The 17,662-nt window shown below is 36.1% G+C and overlaps 1 protein-coding gene across 3 annotated transcripts in view; it reads right to left on the reverse strand.

The window, feature by feature from the left end:
* XIRP2 (xin actin binding repeat containing 2) overlaps nucleotides 1–17,662 on the reverse strand; it is a 78,732-nt gene that overhangs the window by 42,381 nt on the left and 18,689 nt on the right. For 2 of the 3 annotated variants that reach the window (XM_010801950.4, XM_005202402.5), the window contains exons 2-3: nucleotides 9,199–9,359; nucleotides 3,560–3,697 (exon numbers count right to left, since the gene is read on the reverse strand). In XM_010801950.4, coding sequence (XP_010800252.2) covers nucleotides 3,560–3,697; nucleotides 9,199–9,255 — 195 coding nt within the window. In that variant the 5' untranslated portion in view covers nucleotides 9,256–9,359. Of the gene's footprint in view, nucleotides 1–3,559; nucleotides 3,698–9,198; nucleotides 9,360–17,662 lie in introns of those variants that run through there. The other variant, XM_010801951.4, reaches the window with a different exon arrangement.

A 17,662-nucleotide genomic window follows, 5' to 3' on the forward strand; every position in this document is an offset into this window, starting at 1 on the left:
GGGGCTTCTGGGAAAAGGATTCTCCTTTTTCTCCATCATTTTTAGTCTTTTCTGGGGAAAATTTGAGTGAAAATGGGGCCAACTCAGAGGAAGTAAGGCTGAGAGGTTAAAAAAGAAAAGAAATATGATCAAGGAGATATTCAGTTTTTAAAACAAACACTTGGAAAGTGTTTATAAGGTCCAAGCACAATCTTAAGTACTTTACAAAAACAGCTTTTTTAATGCTCTTAACAAACCTATCAGGTGGGTGCTATTCTAATCTTGGCTTTATAATTGAGGAAATTGAGACACAGAGATATTAAGAAACTTGCCGAATGTCACCAGCTAATATGTTAGGAAGGGTTTCCTTGGTGGCTCAGCAGTAAAGAATCCGCTTGCCAAAGCAGGAAATGTGGGTTTGATCCCAGGGTCAGGAAGATCGCCTGGAGAAGGAAATGGCAACCTACTTCCAGTATTCTTGCCTGGAGATCCCATGGACAGAGGAGCCTGGTGTGCTATGGTCTATGGGGTCCCAAAGAGTCGGACACGACTGAGTGACTAAACAACAACAACAATGAGTTAAGGAGCAGGGATATGGACCCAAGTGATCTGGCTCCATCCAAGTGCTCCTAGCTACTGTGCTAGAGACATACTGTGAATCCTTAGGTAAATCAATGGTAATGTAATACCTGCTTAACAATGGGTTCTCAAAGAAAAGACAGAAAGAGGAAAGGGAGGAAGAATAGAAGGGAAGGAAAGCAGGAAGGACGGGAGAAAAAATATTCCTGATTTGTTGCCAATTCCCTTGGTATTAATATTCATAATATGGCTGATGTCAAGCTATTAACATGATATTATCTGGTTTTCAAAATTCCTAAAAATTTAATAATGAAAGGGTTGGCACAAGCCAGCTGCTCTAGTATACCTCTGGAGATTACATCAAATCTCCCTTCTACAAGATTGCATTTTTATGAATCTGTGATATGCTTTTTAGTTTAAGACGTTTGTGGTTGGGTTTTTGGTCTTTTGCAAAATAAAGTGTCCTAATTGATATCAAATTTTACAGATGATGAAATGCTTTCACGGAAATGCCCGTTGTTATCTTTGACCACCACAATCACCTTGTGAAATAGACAAATCACTCATCGCTTTCTCCATCTTAACAGAAACTGACTTGAGGGGGTTATGAATTTGGACTATGTAGTACTGGCAACATAATTTGCGATACTCAGTGTAAAATGAAAATGTAATGTTCCTTGTTCAAAAATCATGAAGAATTTCAAGATAATAGCAGAGTATGAAACTAAATGCAGGGCCCTTCCATCCAAGGGGTCCTGTGTACCTGCTCCCCGTGAAGGCGGCCCTGGGTCTACGTGACTCAGCTGATAAACTTCAGAGGTGGCGCGTGAACTCATATCTACAAGTCTCATAGTTCTTACACTCTATCACACCGCTTTCCTGTAAGTTAAAGGATCTGTAAAACCTATACTTCTACATAGGATTTATTTAAATTATTAATAATGACTATATATCATGTAGTCGATCAATTTCAAGTAAATACACATACTTGATTCACTTAGATTCCTATGTTGTAAAAGCTATATTTTAGATCACAAGTATATCCAATCCCAGGTTTCCTTGGTGGCTCAGTGGTAAAGAATCCACCTGCAAGTTTGATCCCTAGGTCGGGAAGATAGCCCTGGAGAAGGAAATGTCAACCCACTCCAGTAATCTTGTCTGAAAAACTCCATGGGCAGTCCTTGAGGTCACAAAAGAGTTGGATATGCCTTAGCGACCAAAGGGCAACAATATCTTGTTGGTGGGAATGCAAACTAGTACAGCCACTATGGAGAACAGTGTGGAGATTCCTTAAAAAACTGGAAATAGAACTGCCTTATGATCCAGCAATCCCACTGCTGGGCATACACACTGAGGAAACCAGAAGGGAAAGAGACACATGTACCCCAGTGTTCATCGCAGCACTGTTTATAATAGCCAGGACATGGAAGCAACCTAGATGTCCATCAGCAGATGAATGGATAAGAAAGCAGTGGTACATATACACAATGGAGTATTACTCAGCCATTAAAAAGAATACCTTTGAATCAGTTCTAATGAGGTGGATGAAACTGGAGCCTATTATACAGAGTGAAGTAAGCCAGAAGGAAAAACACAAATACAGTATACTAACGCATATATATGGAATTTAGAAAGATGGTAACAATAACCCTGTGTACGAGACAGCAAAAGAGACACTGATGTATAGAACAGTCTTATGGACTCTGTGGGAGAGGGAGAGGGTGGGAAGATTTGGGAGAATTACATTGAAACATGTAAAATATCATGTAAGAAACGAGTTGCCAGTCCAGGTTTGATGCACGATACTGGATGCTTGGGGCTGGTGCACTGGGACAACCCAGAGGGATGGTATGGGGAGGGAGGAGGGAGGAGGGTTCAGGATGGGGAACACATGTATACCTGTGGCGGATTCATTTTGATATTTGGCAAAACTAATACAATTATGTAAAATTTAAAAATAAAATAAAATTTAAAAAAAAAGTCAAAAAATAAATAAATAAAACAGTAAAAAAAAAAAACAATATCCAATCTTAATTTATTTACATTTCCTTTAGGAAAAATTAAAAGAAATCTTGCCTTAAACTTGAGCTACTTAAATTTTTTTTTTCAAAAAGCCAGAAAAAGAAAACAAATACTAATTCACATATCAGACTTTTAATTAATCTGATATACTTTCCCTGCTACCCTACCACCATACACACTCAACTGCCTTAATATTCAAAACTGAGACAACTCTAAATATCCTTGGGATTTTTCTGAAAAAAAAAAACAAAAAAACAAAAAATACTTTTATGTCCTATGACAACATTTCAGAACTATCCCAGTTACTTTCTTCCTCATAGAAAGGCTATTTATAGTGCAATTACTATTTTTCACAGTGCCAGGCTCAATCTAATGAGTTTTATTACTAATGTTTTCACAATCAAAAATCATTATAACCCATGATAATATTTGGTGATATATGACAATGGAGTAATGAAATGGGAAAATAAATCTTTCATGTAAGATAACATTTAGAGGTTGCATCAGTAAGTTTCATATAACATCTGGGTTCCACTACTCAATTTTTGATGATTTTAAGAAAGCAGAAAACTCATCAGAATAAGCAGCTGAATAATGCTTCAAATTTAATCTATGCAAACAAATAACAGGTAGTTTATCATGAGTTATAATGTAAAGACAGAGGTTCAATGTAAATATTGTTCTCAACATTTCTGTTTACCTGTTGACTTAGACTATTTAATTTTCATTTTTGAGACAATACAAGCTGAGAAAAAAATATACCAGTATGATTTTCTAGAAACATGTCAAAATGCTCTAGTAAGTCAATATGCTGATATGCTTTCAGGATGATTTTCAAAACATTTCAAAATTACCATTCTTGATGAGTAATGTAAACAAATATACCACCAAAGAGGGCGGGTATGTGTGTTTTATATTAGCACTGAAATAAGAGCATTTCAGCCCGACAGGATTTATCCTTTACTGATAGTAGTATTACCTGCTCAGATCTGTTCTGGTGTTGGTATTGGTACTGAGTGAAGGTATTAGAGGAAGAAGCAATTTTGTCCTTCTCAAACTGTTTCTTCACTCTGGCCAAACCACCAGGTACTGTGCACATTTCTGATTCTTCCAGCATCTAAGACAAATTAAGAAAAAGGAAAATTCAACTTTACATCATCTCAGGGTGGGATTCTCAAGCTGTTTAAAAAAAAATCATTGACAGTTATTAATGGGTGGTATAATAGGAAGACAGTAACATAAACAATTATTTCAGAAGGGCTTTATTACAGAAAACCTTAATAAAAATAATCTATCCATGTTGGATTTTCATGTGTCAGTCTTCTGATATAAAGTTAGAAGAATCTTCAAAGTATTGAGTTAATTTTCTTTATCTCAGATAGATTTTGATGTCTAGAGATTAGACCTATTAGAATGTATTTCTCTCATACTACACAAACTAGCCAGATATTAGATAATGGATTAAATTTTAATCCATAATAAAGTCATTATTAAAATTCCAAATGTCTAGATAGGTAACACATTATTAAGAATATTAAAAAACATTTGACTTATTCCAAAATGTACTTAAATCATTAAGGATAAATAAAATAGCTTTGGAGTTATTTTAGGGGAGCATATTTTTAATCATACGCAAAAATATTAAAGTTAATAAAAATAACCACTATTTAATACATAGTGCTGAGTGATTTTCTTCTATATGTTTACATATATTTTTTCATTTGATGCTTCTCCATATTCTGTGAGATATGAACATTTATCATCCTCACTTTAAAATGAGGAAATTGAGGTTTGGGGAAGTAAGACATCTTGTTAAATTCTTACAACTAGGGTGTGAGTGTGGGAGCTGGAGTTTGAACCCACATCTGCCTGTCTTAATCACAGCTGTCTGTCTTAACACTAGCCTTTAAAAACTAGGCAGAAAAACAGATACTCCGGGCTGGATGTACCCTAGGACTCAGCTCTTAGCCTTGGTATATGAGACTCTGGGTTTGGGGGGAGGGTCTAAGTTTAGAAAGATCCTGGTCTATGGCAGTTTACAGATGAGAAAGCTCATTCTAGTAGGAGTCACTTGGAGCAAGCTGAACAACTTTGAGAAGTTGTCTCAGATACTCTGCCCCTGTAAGAAGCAGTAGTAACTCGAAGGCTTTGGTTTTGACGATTCAGCATATTCCCCAGCCCAGCAGGCACTCAAGCCCAGGTGGGACGACAACTGTTAAGCAAACAGGCCCCAGGCCAACCCACTCTCCTCTAGGATGTGTCCCAGTATGAGACTGGGAGGAGATTCAGTGACACTTCATGCACAGAAGGTCTCCTGAGGTCTGGCCCAGTCCTGACATAACCCTGGAAGACTTGAGACCCGAGAGTAACTGGATACTTGTGAGCTGAGCTTCCCTGGACTGTGGATTCTTACGATCCTGAAATCTTGACTGAAATAGTTTCTCAAACAAGTACTAAAAGTACAACACTATATTGAGGTTTGCTGTACGCTAAAGTGGGTTTCCAGAGGTGGGAGTGGTAAAGAATCCACCTGCCAATGTAGGAGACACAAGAGACACAAGGGTTTGATCCCTGGGTCGGGAAAATCCCCTGGTGGAGTAAATGGCAGCCCACTCTAGTATTCTTGCCTGGGATATCCCATGGACAGAGAAGCCTGGCGGGCTGCAGTCCGTGGGGTCACAGAGTTGGACAGGACTGACCGTGCATGCATGCACACATGCACGCAATACTCTAAGATACCGGAGATGAAATTAACATTCAGGATTGTCTGAATTACTGGCAGATACTCAAGTGGTTGCTTTATCAAGTTTATAACCTTTCCCCAGTTATAGGGCCTGCCAAATATTTAAGAATAGCACATTAGCTCAATGGAAAGAAGGGATACTTTCTATCAAACTGTAACAAACTTCACGTATAAATCCTGGTCAATTACTATCACTTGATACATGTTAAAATCATAAGAAATTATGGCATCTCTTTTGAAATTTAAGATAAAGAAAGGGAAGGGCAAATTAAGGCTATAGTATTTCTCTTATCCCCATCATTTAATTTACATAAATGACCTTTTTCAATTGATCATGTATAGATAATATATAAATATCAAATTACAGAAATCAAGCCAAATTTTGTTAAGAAGAAAGTTACCTTTTCCAACAACTATAAACAATGTCCAAATGATGTGCAAATTAATCTGGTAGGTCTGATTAATTGTGCTAATGAATGGATACTTTCCTAGTATGTGTATTTGCACAAAAATATCAGTTCTTACACTGAATCAGATTGCCTCTTATCTACTAAACGAATTAGGGGAAAATGAATATATCCATTCATTTCCTTTAGCATTGTGCTTTGGAATTAGACCATGTTACACATGCAACGATGCATAGTTTGTTAATATCTTCTAGTAACACAACCCAGTACTCCTCATGCCACTTGCTGGCCTAAGGGGGAAAGCCCTTTGAGCTATAGTTTAGTTTGTAGGAGTGAAAAGGTTTTCTTGTTTACTTCAGTTTATAAGTGCAAGTTTACCTATGTAAGATGGCAGGACTTACTCAAGAAGCAGCCTGTGATTATGAGCTGGAGTGATGTTTCTTTGCTTAGATTGAAATCATTTTGCCTTGGTTACCACCATGTACTGACATCTCAACTACTCCATGTACTTGTCAATGACCATATAACTTAGATTGCTTTGCGTTGAACCTTTCAAAAAATGTTTATCCTTATTCTATGTTTCCTATTCTTGGACACAGCAACAAGATTTGGATTTTAATGGGTACACCAATAATAATTATTCTATTAACAAGTCAATTTAAATACCTAACACAAAATCTACCTAATGTTATTTTAATAGTAAGTTAATTTAAATATATAACACTTAAACCTAGGCAAGTATATTACATAGAGAATCAGCAATTTTGTTTACAAAGAACTGTTCTTGGTTTCTAGAGCATAATAGAAATGACATAATTTGGGGAGAGGACAAACAGTGATTCTGATCCCATGTATGAGCCTTAAAACCTTGGGCTAGAGTTCCTTAACCTCAGTTTTCTTTCTTATAAACTCGGAGGAGTAGCAACATATTTCTCACAGATTTTTTGCAAGTGTTGAAAAAGAAGATAAAGGAAATGAAACTGCACAGCACAAAATGTATTGTTTTGTTGCTTAATAAATGTTACTTCTCCTTTCTCCTCCAGGGGGCTTCTGTGGACTGATGCTTTTTCACAGGCAGGCCTTTCCTTTGGTGGTGGTGGTGTAGTCCCTAAGTCGTGTCGGACTCTTGAGACCCCATGGACTGCAGCCCGCCAGGCTCCTCTGCCCATGGGATTCTCCAGGCAAGAATACTGGAGTGGGTTGCCATTTCCTTCTCCAGGGGATCTTCCTGACCCAGGGATTGAACCCTGGTCTCCTTCTTTGCAGGCAGATCCTTTACCAACTGAGCTCTGAGGGGAGCCCCAGCCTTTCCTTTATGTTCAACAAAATACCATCTGGCTGATTCTAGGACAAAGAGAAACTGATCTAGGACAAAGAAACTATCTCAGTGTGATTCAAATATAATGGATTCAGTTTGGGGCCAAATCAATGACTTCCGAATTCTGCACATAAAATATTGGTTTATTTATGTAGACAACACTTGGTTATAAGTAGTTTCCACGCTTTTTTGATTAAACAAACATTTGAAGCAATTGACCAAATGAGGCAGTTATTTTGCTGTATCTTAGATACTTATCAGGATTTCTCTGAGATAATATATGTGCTCATTTTTCTCAAAATATTAGCTTAGGGGCAAACCAAACAATAGGGCTTTTTTTTTGGACCAAAGATGCTTTCCTGTATAAGAAGAGGCAGTTGAATATAGTTAAAAGAGTACTAGAGTCAAGAGACTTTGAATCTAGTCTGGCTTTGTTGCTATCTAATTACATGACCTCCCACAAATCGCTGTCCCTGTTTGTTTTATCTGTACATGGGCAGGAAAGACAGGGACTATTACATTCCTTTTATATAGACTTTCTTCAGAATAGCACTGAAATTAAAAATTTTTTATATGAAATAGTGAGAAATTTACTTTCTCATGTGCCCGATTTAAATGTTTTTCTTTTAACATACTATAAATACAAATCATGCCTTGTACACATTTGTTTTATGGTATAGTATCCTCGTGCCTAGCAAGATAAAAGTCTTCCTAGATAAAAGATAGCTTAGTAAATAGCTAGTCTTTATCTAGGTATTTTCAAAGTAAGCTTGTTTCCCCAAGAAACATTTTTCCAATTTATTATCTAACTTGTGGTGAAGTTGCTTAATGATCCAGCAGGGGGTGCTATGTAAGAAGGCTGGCAGGAGGTGCTGGAGGGATACTATTTGTTTTGGAAGTATTTAGATACTTATTTCTCTACATTCATTCAGCATCTATGCTGTGTCTCAAATGTATTTTAATTACGATGCAAAATCTTAAATGTCATCTAGAATTGCAGTATTGTTAATGAGTTTGGCACAGTCATTCTTGTCTCTGAATAATTTGTAAAGAAAAACGCCGCTTCACAGTAGCTATTTTAGAATACCACCCTTCTTGGCTATTCTTTCTCTCTTTTGGATAAATGAACATCTTTGCTAATTTGAAGATTATAATTATAAAAGAATATCCTTACATTCCATTAAACTATAAAGCTTCTACTAATAAAATGACTTCTCAAATCCTGTGGCTCGAAGGCCACAGAATATGGAGCCCAACAAACTCTTTTGAATATGACTTTATTATGCACTGGCTCTAAAAATCGGTGGTCTTACTGAATCCTGCTGTTTCCTATAATCATAATTGGTTTAGCAGAGTGCCTACATTGCTAATCTCCCTCATTTCTATGTTGATTAAGCTACTCGTAATGGATTTAGTGCATACAGAGAAATGAAAAAAGCAAAAGAAATTATATTGCCAGTGAATTTAAATTAACTATACATGTGACCAAGGAGGATGGGAGGCAGACCCACATTATTAAGATTTTGAAATTAATTCCCAACCTTCCTGAGGAGAATAGCTATAGGTTAAATGATAATTGTGGCAATAATAACACATTTATACAGTGCCTTACGGCTTACATGTAAATTATCTCTTTGATTCTTCGCAGAGACCCTCTGCAGTAGGTGGTTTTTCCCATTTTTCAGTTAAGGAAACTGAAGTTCAGAGAGGGGTTAAGATAGTAGCCCAAGTTTATACAAATGGTAAGTGGCAGGGTGCATGCTAATTGGCTTTAGTCATGTCTAACTTTTTGTGACCCTAGGGGCTGTAGCCTGACAGGCTCCTCTGTCCATGGGATTCTTCATGCAAAAATACTGGAGTGGATTGCCATGCCGTCTTCCAGGGTATCTGCCTGACCCAGCGATTAAACCTTAGTCCCTTATGTCTCCTGCATTGGCAGGCAGGTTCTTTACCACTAGTGCCACCTAGGAAGCCCCAGCAAGTGGCAGAGCTGAAGCTTAATTTCAGATACCCTGAATTTGATACATAGTATTTCTGTTTTCTCTACTTTATCCAATTGTCCAGTAGTATTCTTATATTGCCATGTAAAGAGGGCATGTGAAAGGCAGATAATCAGCTGGCCTAATGCAGAAGCACCAGGAGCAGCTTACATTGGCGGAGAAGCTGCGGCAGTCGCCCCTGGAAACAGCTGCCTGGTACTTCGCCATCCGTTCCTTCAAGGACACCACCTCTTGGAGGTCTGATGCACTCTTGCTCTGCACGGCAGTGTCTTCTGCAAATCCACTTGCAGGCTTAATAGGGCCAGTAGTCACTAAAAACAAACGTAGCATGCTCAGATATGATTCAGGTTTTGAAAAGAAAATAACATCATCTTAGAAACAGTGAAGGCAGTTAAAACATCTGGTTTTGGAAAGCAGACTGTAATATACCACAGTATTGCCCATGTTTCATGGTCACCTTCTTTTTTTAAACTTTCAAGCAAAGCTACAAGCCCATAGAGAAGCATCTGCTTATGCAAACAGCAAATGAAAGTACTGCCCCTCTTTCCTGCCATCATTCCGATAAACAGTAAGTATTTATTAAGAGACACATAATGTTAATGAAACTCCTGAAGTACTATGTGTTGGATTTATGCTAAATGCTATAAAAGCATAATCTCATTAACTTCTCTAACCACCTCATGAAGTATGTTCCATTATTTTCCAAAATTTACAGATAAAATGGAGAATCAGAGTAATTAAAAAACTTTCCCATGATCACACAATTAGTGTCAGATTTGGTGGTTTGACTAAATCTTTAGCAAGTCTAAAAATTGCTCTTTGCCTCTCACCTTACCCTTCAACCCGCAAGGAGATAGATCTAGAAAGATCTATTGAGATAGATCTAAAATATGTGAATGCTATGAGAATTATAGACTGGAGTTTTTCCTTTTATTTCATAGAGGCATGTGTTACATAAGACAGAATTAATAGTTCCCTTTAAAAAAAACTTTCACCAGTCATTCCAGATCACCTGATATTTTCCCATGAAAGCCATCTACCTGACAAAAATATAGGGCATTAGATATTACATATTTGCAAACAGAGCAAAAGCCTGATTGCATGACCACAGGATAACAGATGTTAGAAGCAGAAACGTCTTAGAGATACTGTAGTCTCATTTGGTCTAATCGGTTCCTTTTAGGCATAAAGAAACACATCTAAATGTTTCTTGATGTGAAAGGAATATAAGGACCCTCCCTGGTTAGTGTGATTCTCCATGTTTATTTAAATATTGGTGCCAGAGTTGATTTCACAACTAGTTTTTGTTATTTAATTCAGTGTTTCTTTGTTGCTATCACTCTGCTGGTTTACTATTCACTCTTTAAAAATTGTAATTCCAAAATCATTTCAAGGGTTCCTTCTGGGGCCAACCAGTGAAAGGTGTGTGTTTTGATGTCTATCACTCATTCATACACCCCTGCCTTTCTCCTTAGGGCTTGTTGTTTTTTGGACTCATAGGGTAGTGGTTTTTGGTGTACTTTGTTATTTGAATTGGTTTACTAACACTGACTCAAAGCCCCAGAAAACCCCAGTTAACAGACCACCAAGCTGTTTCCTCCCTGCCTTGTTCCCCTATCTTCTCACCTTGTCCCCACATTGAACCATCTTATTACATTGTTTGTTTTTCCATCAGCTACTTCAAAGTTTATGTACACAGCAATTTGAGAATAATATGTGTGACCCAGGAGAGATTAAAAATCATTTGTAGTTTGACTCCGTGAGTATTTGGCTTTCCTTAAGGACTTATTATATTAAATTATGGATATATTTTAAGGTTTTAATTTTTTATATTTTATTTCACTCATATCAAAAAGAAACAAAATATAAAGGAATAAGACATTGTATCATATGCATGCTGTGATTGTATAACCTGATATATTCACAATAAATGTGAATTAGTTTTTAAAATTTACCTGTCTTCCAAAAACTCTATATATCCACACAAAAGTATAACTCCTCTAGATAATCCTGATAAAAAGAGATTCCCACAATCTACTGAAAGTCTTTCACATGCTGAGGAAAATATATCTTTATTTTTCTCTGTGCATTGTCTATTTGTACAGATGAATTCTGATCATGTTCAGCCATACTCCTCTTGTTGTAAATGGTCACTATATAAATTTTAGTGAACGTGAACCACTAAAGGTTTTCCACATTATGATATAAATTTCATTTTGTACATTATTCATAAAATATGTCATTCTTTTATCAGTCTTAATAGAAAGTCAGTAGTTTATTTTTGCAAAAATGTACAGAGTATTTACTTTCCAAATACTTCAATTTTTATCAATTTTTATCCTACTTACTGGGAAATGCCTAAGATTATTAATGGTCAGGAAATCAGTTGCCTGAGTATGAAAGAGATTTGGCTTCCATTGCCTTGTGGCTCTTTATTCTGATCACAGAAAAGACATTACATTTTAATCTCTCTGTTTTTCTCTCTCTCTCCCCCTCTCTTTTCCCCATCAGTGACTTTGCCTACACAGGCAGGGTAGTGGAGTAGAAAACCTACCTGGAGCAAATAAATTGTGTCCATGTTTTTTAACCTCCTAAGTCAATGTCTTTTAATTTCCTCATCTGAAAAACAAGGTGATGCTTCCTGTCGAATGTACTGTGAGGCAGCACACCCATCTGTTCCTATCCTGATGTTGATGACACCTGATGTACATTTGTAAGGTTCATAAAACAGCTTCTTTTTTTATTTTTAACTTATTTATTTGTTGAAGTATAATTGCTTTACAGAATTTTATTGTTTTCTGTCAAACCTCAACCTGAATCAGCCATAGATATACATGTATCCCCTCCCTTCTGAACCTCCCTCCCATCTCCCTCCCCATCCCACCCCTCTAGGTTGATACAGAGCCCCTGTTTGAGTTTTCTGAGCCATACAGCAAATTCCTGTTGGCTATCTATTTTATGCACCCCACTCCAGTACTCTTGCCTGGAAAATCCCATGGATGGAGGAGCCTGGTGGGCTTCCCTCTATGGGGTCGCACAGAGTCGGACGTGACTGCAGTGACTTAGCAGCAGCAGCAGCATATATTTTACACATGGTAATATAAGTTTCCATGTTACTCTTTCCATACATCTCACCCTCTCCTCCCCTCTCCCCATGTCCATAAGTCTATTCTCTATGTCTATTTCTCTATCGCTGCCCTGTAAATAAATTCTTCAGTACCATTTTTCTAGATTCTGTATGTGTGCGTTAGAATACAATATTATCTTTCTCTTTCTGACTCACTTCACTCTGTATCATAGGTTCTAGGTTCATCCACTACATCAGAACTGACTCAAAGGCGTTCCTTTTTATGGCTGAGTAATATTCCATTGTGTATATGTACCACAACATCTTTATCTATTCATCTGTTGATGGACATCTAGGTTGCTTCCATGTTCTAGCTATTGTAAATAGTGTTACAATGAACAATGGGCTACATGTGTCTTTTTAAATTTTGGTTTCCTCAGGGTATATGCCTAGGAGTGGGATTTCTGGGTCAAACGGTGGTTTTATTCCTAGTTTTTTAAGGAATCTCCATACTGTCTTCTATAATGGCTGTATCAATTTACATTCCCACCAACAGTGTGAGAGCGTTCTCTTTTCTCCACACCCTCTCCAGCATTTATTGTTTGTAGACTTTTTGATGAGGGCCATTCTGACTGGTGTGAGGTGATATCTCATTGTAGTTTTGATTTGCATTTTTCTAATAATAAGAAATGTTGAGCATCTTTTCATATATTTGTTAGCCATCTGTAAGGACAGTCCCTTTCTTAGTGATGTGTGGCAAAAAAGATAGGAACATTGGTTGCCTGACCTCATGATATGCTCTTTCAGAATACGACTGAGATTAGAAACAGTGTTAACTGAGTTTAGGGTTACTTTAAAGAGAAAGGCAATACAGAACAAAGTGAGTGTAAGACAGACTCAAAGATATCCTGTACAACACAGGGAATATAGCCAACATTTTGTAATAACGGTAAATGGAAGATAACCTTTAAAAATTAAATAATTTTAAAAAATTACTAATAATTGACTGAAAACTAAAGATACTATTGTCATAAAATACTTGCAGAAAATAGGGAATAATAGGACCTGTAAGTGTTCTAATGGAAAACAGAGGGTGGAGGAACATGTTATAAGGCTACAGTGGTCTGTGAAAAAGAGGAAGGGAAAATAAAATTTTAGATGACTATTTCTGATAGGAAGCATTATAAATATTTACATCACAAAACCATTGTTCTAGAAGTTATTTGTCTCTGGGATTTAGAGGTAATTCACTGTGCAGATGAGTAAATAAACTTTTTTAAAAGTTCAATGAATTCTCTCAAATCTCCAGTTAATGAGTTTTCCAGCCCAGCCTAGACTCTATTGTAACCCTATATATAGAATGTTTTATTTGCTGATAAGAAAATAATTGCTAATCCACCCCAAAATTAATTCTTTCTGTAATAGAATATATCCTGTAAAGCAGAAAGAGCATATAGGGAAGCACTTGGAAAGAATATACACCACTAACAAATCTAAGCTGTTATTATGAGACTATTGGAAACCAAGGGTAAGAATGCCTTTTCAAAGAATTCTGAGATTCTTAGGGAAAAGATTTCTATTATTACCTTTTGTAATATAAGAAGTTACATACTCCAGTTAGACCCAATTGATGTCCACTTCCTATTTTCTTAAATCATGAGAGAGTCTGTGACTATTTTTCATGTCTCTATTTTCCATGAGCCCCAAACATGCGCTTTTCTTCTGCAGTTTTTAAAAATGAAGAAACTGACTAAACCAATTGATCAATCAAGCAAATGTACCTAGGTTGCAAAATTTATTATGCTTCCTTGAGTTTTACTTCCTGTGGAAAGTCCTTGTTTAGGGAATTTTAAAAAAAGCAAAGTAGTATAAGGTAAGGCAGAATGCCCTGATTTTGCTGAGCAATTATTCATCTGCATGTAATCAGTCACAGAAGGGTTTGCATAGTCAGCCTTCTGTGTTTTCTTGGAGGTGATAATAGTTTTAAGATATCAGATATACAAAATGATGAGGAATAGTCAATGTTTTGAATACACTTTGAAATTTTCTCCTAATTTCACAATTTCTGTTATCAGTGAAAGAATTCTTAGAAATATGCAGAGACTAATATCAAGAGGCATTTCAAAAGGGTCACTGAGACATTTGCTATGAACTAGTCTTTGAATTAGCTGTTCAGGAATTTTCAAAGATGCAATTCAGTATTTTTATTTTATAAATGATATGTTCCTAGAGCATTAAAAAATGACAAATCTATCCTTATTTCTCATTTAAAAATGTCTAAAAAGTGAAATAACAAGTTATAAATATAATTCTAGGGTCTTTTTAGAGTAATGACTTGGAAATAAAGGTTAATGTCTAGATACATAGTGGTAGGCTCAGTGTATTGCTTCAAAATACTGTTAAAGTCATAAAAGTATTTACTTAGAAAACACCTAATGTGGCAGGATTCACATGGCCAAGTGCTTTGTCATGATCTTATTTCTAAAGCAAGATTCAATCTCAGCACATTTTCTAAATTTAAATATGTCTTCTTATTTTCAAAATACAAGAGGCCCGTTCCCAAATCGTAGTTGTGGGTAAAGTTTTATGGAAAAGACGATATGTCAATGGATGTTATTGGATGAAAGACTGATATTGAACACCAGGAGCTTCAAAACTGGCTTGTACAAGGATGGTGTAAATTTTTGTGAGTCACCTCTTTACTTCTCCCTTTTGCCTGCGCAATACGAGCTATGTGAAATAAAGTAAAAAAATACTTTGACCTCTTTATTTCACTAAGAGACTGTTTGCTAGAGTCTGAGTTGTAAAGCTGATATTTGGTCTCTCTGATTTAGAGCACAGGTATAAGCAGAGGTGTGTCTGATTTCCTAGCTGTGGTGAAATCAGAAGGAAAGTTATCAAAGGTGGGAAAAGAACTAAAGGTATAAAACTTTTTTAGAAGACTTAAAGCACACATTGAAGGCAGTTAATAGAGTTACTATATGTTGTAGAGGGCTCCCCGGGTAGCTCAGATGGTAAGAAATCTGCCTGCAATGCAGGAGACCTGGGTTCCATCCCTGGGTCCAGAAGATCCCCTAGAGAAGGGAATGGCTTCCCACTCCAGTGTTCTTGCCTGGAGAATTCCATGGACAGAAAAGCCTGGTGAACTACGGTACATTGTGTCACAAAGAGTTGGACATGACTGAGCGACTTTATTTTTCATATACTGCAGAAGAGAAAAACCAATAGCGAAATACTAATGACAATGTGAAAGAAGATGACAAAGATGGAGAAAAGACAGCAAAATTCAAAATGCTACTGCAAGATAGTAGCATTTCAGTGGGAAGGTGGAGGAATGAGCAGAACAAATGAAAAATAGAATTTTTGCTGAAAATAGAAGAAATATTTGCTGAAAATAAAAGTTGGGCATTGGTAGATTTAAAGTATTTACCATAATCCAGGATAAAAAGTAATTTTAAAACACTGATAGTAAATCCTGGTAAAACATTTCAGAATCAAGGAAAAGAAATTACCCGGACAGATGAAGGATTTCTGTGATGATGAGGCAAAATTCAGGATGTCTTCTTTTTAACACTGAACACTAAAAGCAGTTAGAGAACTGATTACTGAAATTTTAGTTTCCGTAGAGAACTAGAGTCTCTGTGAATTAGAGTCTATGTGAATTCAAGACTCTGAGAACTAGAGTCTATGTGAATTCAAGTTGGTACTCATGTGAAAAGTCAATAAAAATCAAGACACAATCCTTTGAACAAGTCAGCCAAAAAGAAAACAAAGAGACTTAACAAAATCAAATGCAATAGTGTAAAACCAAATGTAAATAAACATGTGCCAAACTTCACCTAAAAGACAAAAGACAAATATTAATAAGAACAATCATACGCCACTTGCAAGACAAAATTTAAAAAGAAAATCTTGGGCAAGAAATTGCCAGGCAAAAATAAATGAAGAGGAGTTATCATGGCTATATTCCTTTCATGCAGTAGCATTAAAAACAAAAATATGTTCAATGAAATAGAGAGCTATTCTATAAATAGAAGATGCCATCCCACTATGAAGCCATAGCAACAATGGGCTTCTGGATGCTGACTAGCATAGAACAGAAACATATAAAGGTCATCTGTAACAAAAAGGAGAATTTTTATATAATTGTTGTGAACATAATTGCTGTGGATGACTTTAATGTTTTTCCATCTTTGCCATATGAAACTTCAAAAATAATTTAGCTGAATTATACTTTAATAAGGTTTATTTTAATGTCATTTATGTATTATTTATTATTAAACAAATACTGCTTATAATAAATATTCATTATGCTCCAGAACCTCCAGTCTAATTGGTAAGAGAGACGGGCAATTTTAGTTTAGAGCGTTTATGGTTTTCCCTCAGGTTGAGTTGGGAGCCCCTGGGATGGGGAGAACCTAATCTACCTGGGTGTGTCATTGCGTTAGGTGTCAGGAAGGCATCCTGAGAAGTGGAATATCTGCCCTGAAACAAGAAAGAGTTGGCATGTGACCATGTGGAAGAGAAGAAGATGCAGAAAAGGAACGAAACAGCAGAATTACCAACAAATCGTGTTGGGAAAATTAGGCAATGCTTTTGAGGAAAACATAAGAGTTTCTCACCACATGTCAAAGTCAGGAAAATATTTAGAAAACACCTAATATGACCAGATTCACACCACCAAGTGCTTTGTCGTGATCTTATTTCTAAAGCAAGACTTAACTGATTTTTAAAATGATGAAAATTCCTTAGAGAGATATAGCTAATTCATAAAATGAGTTCAGTTGGACTTTCTCAGCATAAAAATTCAAAGTGACAAAATCTTTCAAAATATGTATTGAGACAAAAGAAAACTGGAGGACAGACAAGTATAATAAATAGGCTGAAGTGTTAATTTTCTAATTTTCTGTAAAGAACACTGGTTGAAAAAAAAACCTAACATTATTGAAAAGACAAAAAAATGACTCAAAAGAATGATTCACAAGCAAAAAAACAATAGAAAATATGTATAAAGTGCTTTCTACATGTCAGACATTAGTCTTCCTAATGCTCTCAACTGCCTTATGAGGTAGAGAGTATATTTATTTTTAATCTCCATTTTACAGATAAGGAAACAGAGACACAGAAAGACTGTCAAACTTGCTCAAGATCAGGTGGCTAGTAAGCTTCAGAGCTGGAAAGGAAGCTAGACAATCTGGCTCTGGGTTCTGTGACTTAAGTACAATTCTATGCTATATCTCAAGAAGTACAAATGTCCAAAAACCAAAAGACAAACCCAAACAATTACCTTCCCAAGGAAAGAGATGAAGTAAAATTCAAACAACAAAATGATGTTGTTTTTTTTTGCTAACTGACTCATTGCATATGCAATAAAAACATATAAAATAAACAGATAGACCTAGAATACTGATCTGAGGTATAATTATGACTCAAAAGAAATTCTAAGGTTTAATAGTAATTTGAACTCTCAGGCAGAAAAATAAGAATTTAAAGATTTTTTTATTAGAAATTTTCTAAAATAAATTTAAAAAGCCTTTATTTAGTCCA

Source organism: Bos taurus, chromosome 2, assembly GCF_002263795.3.
Source record: "Bos taurus isolate L1 Dominette 01449 registration number 42190680 breed Hereford chromosome 2, ARS-UCD2.0, whole genome shotgun sequence".
Taxonomy (NCBI): Eukaryota; Metazoa; Chordata; class Mammalia; order Artiodactyla; family Bovidae; genus Bos; species Bos taurus.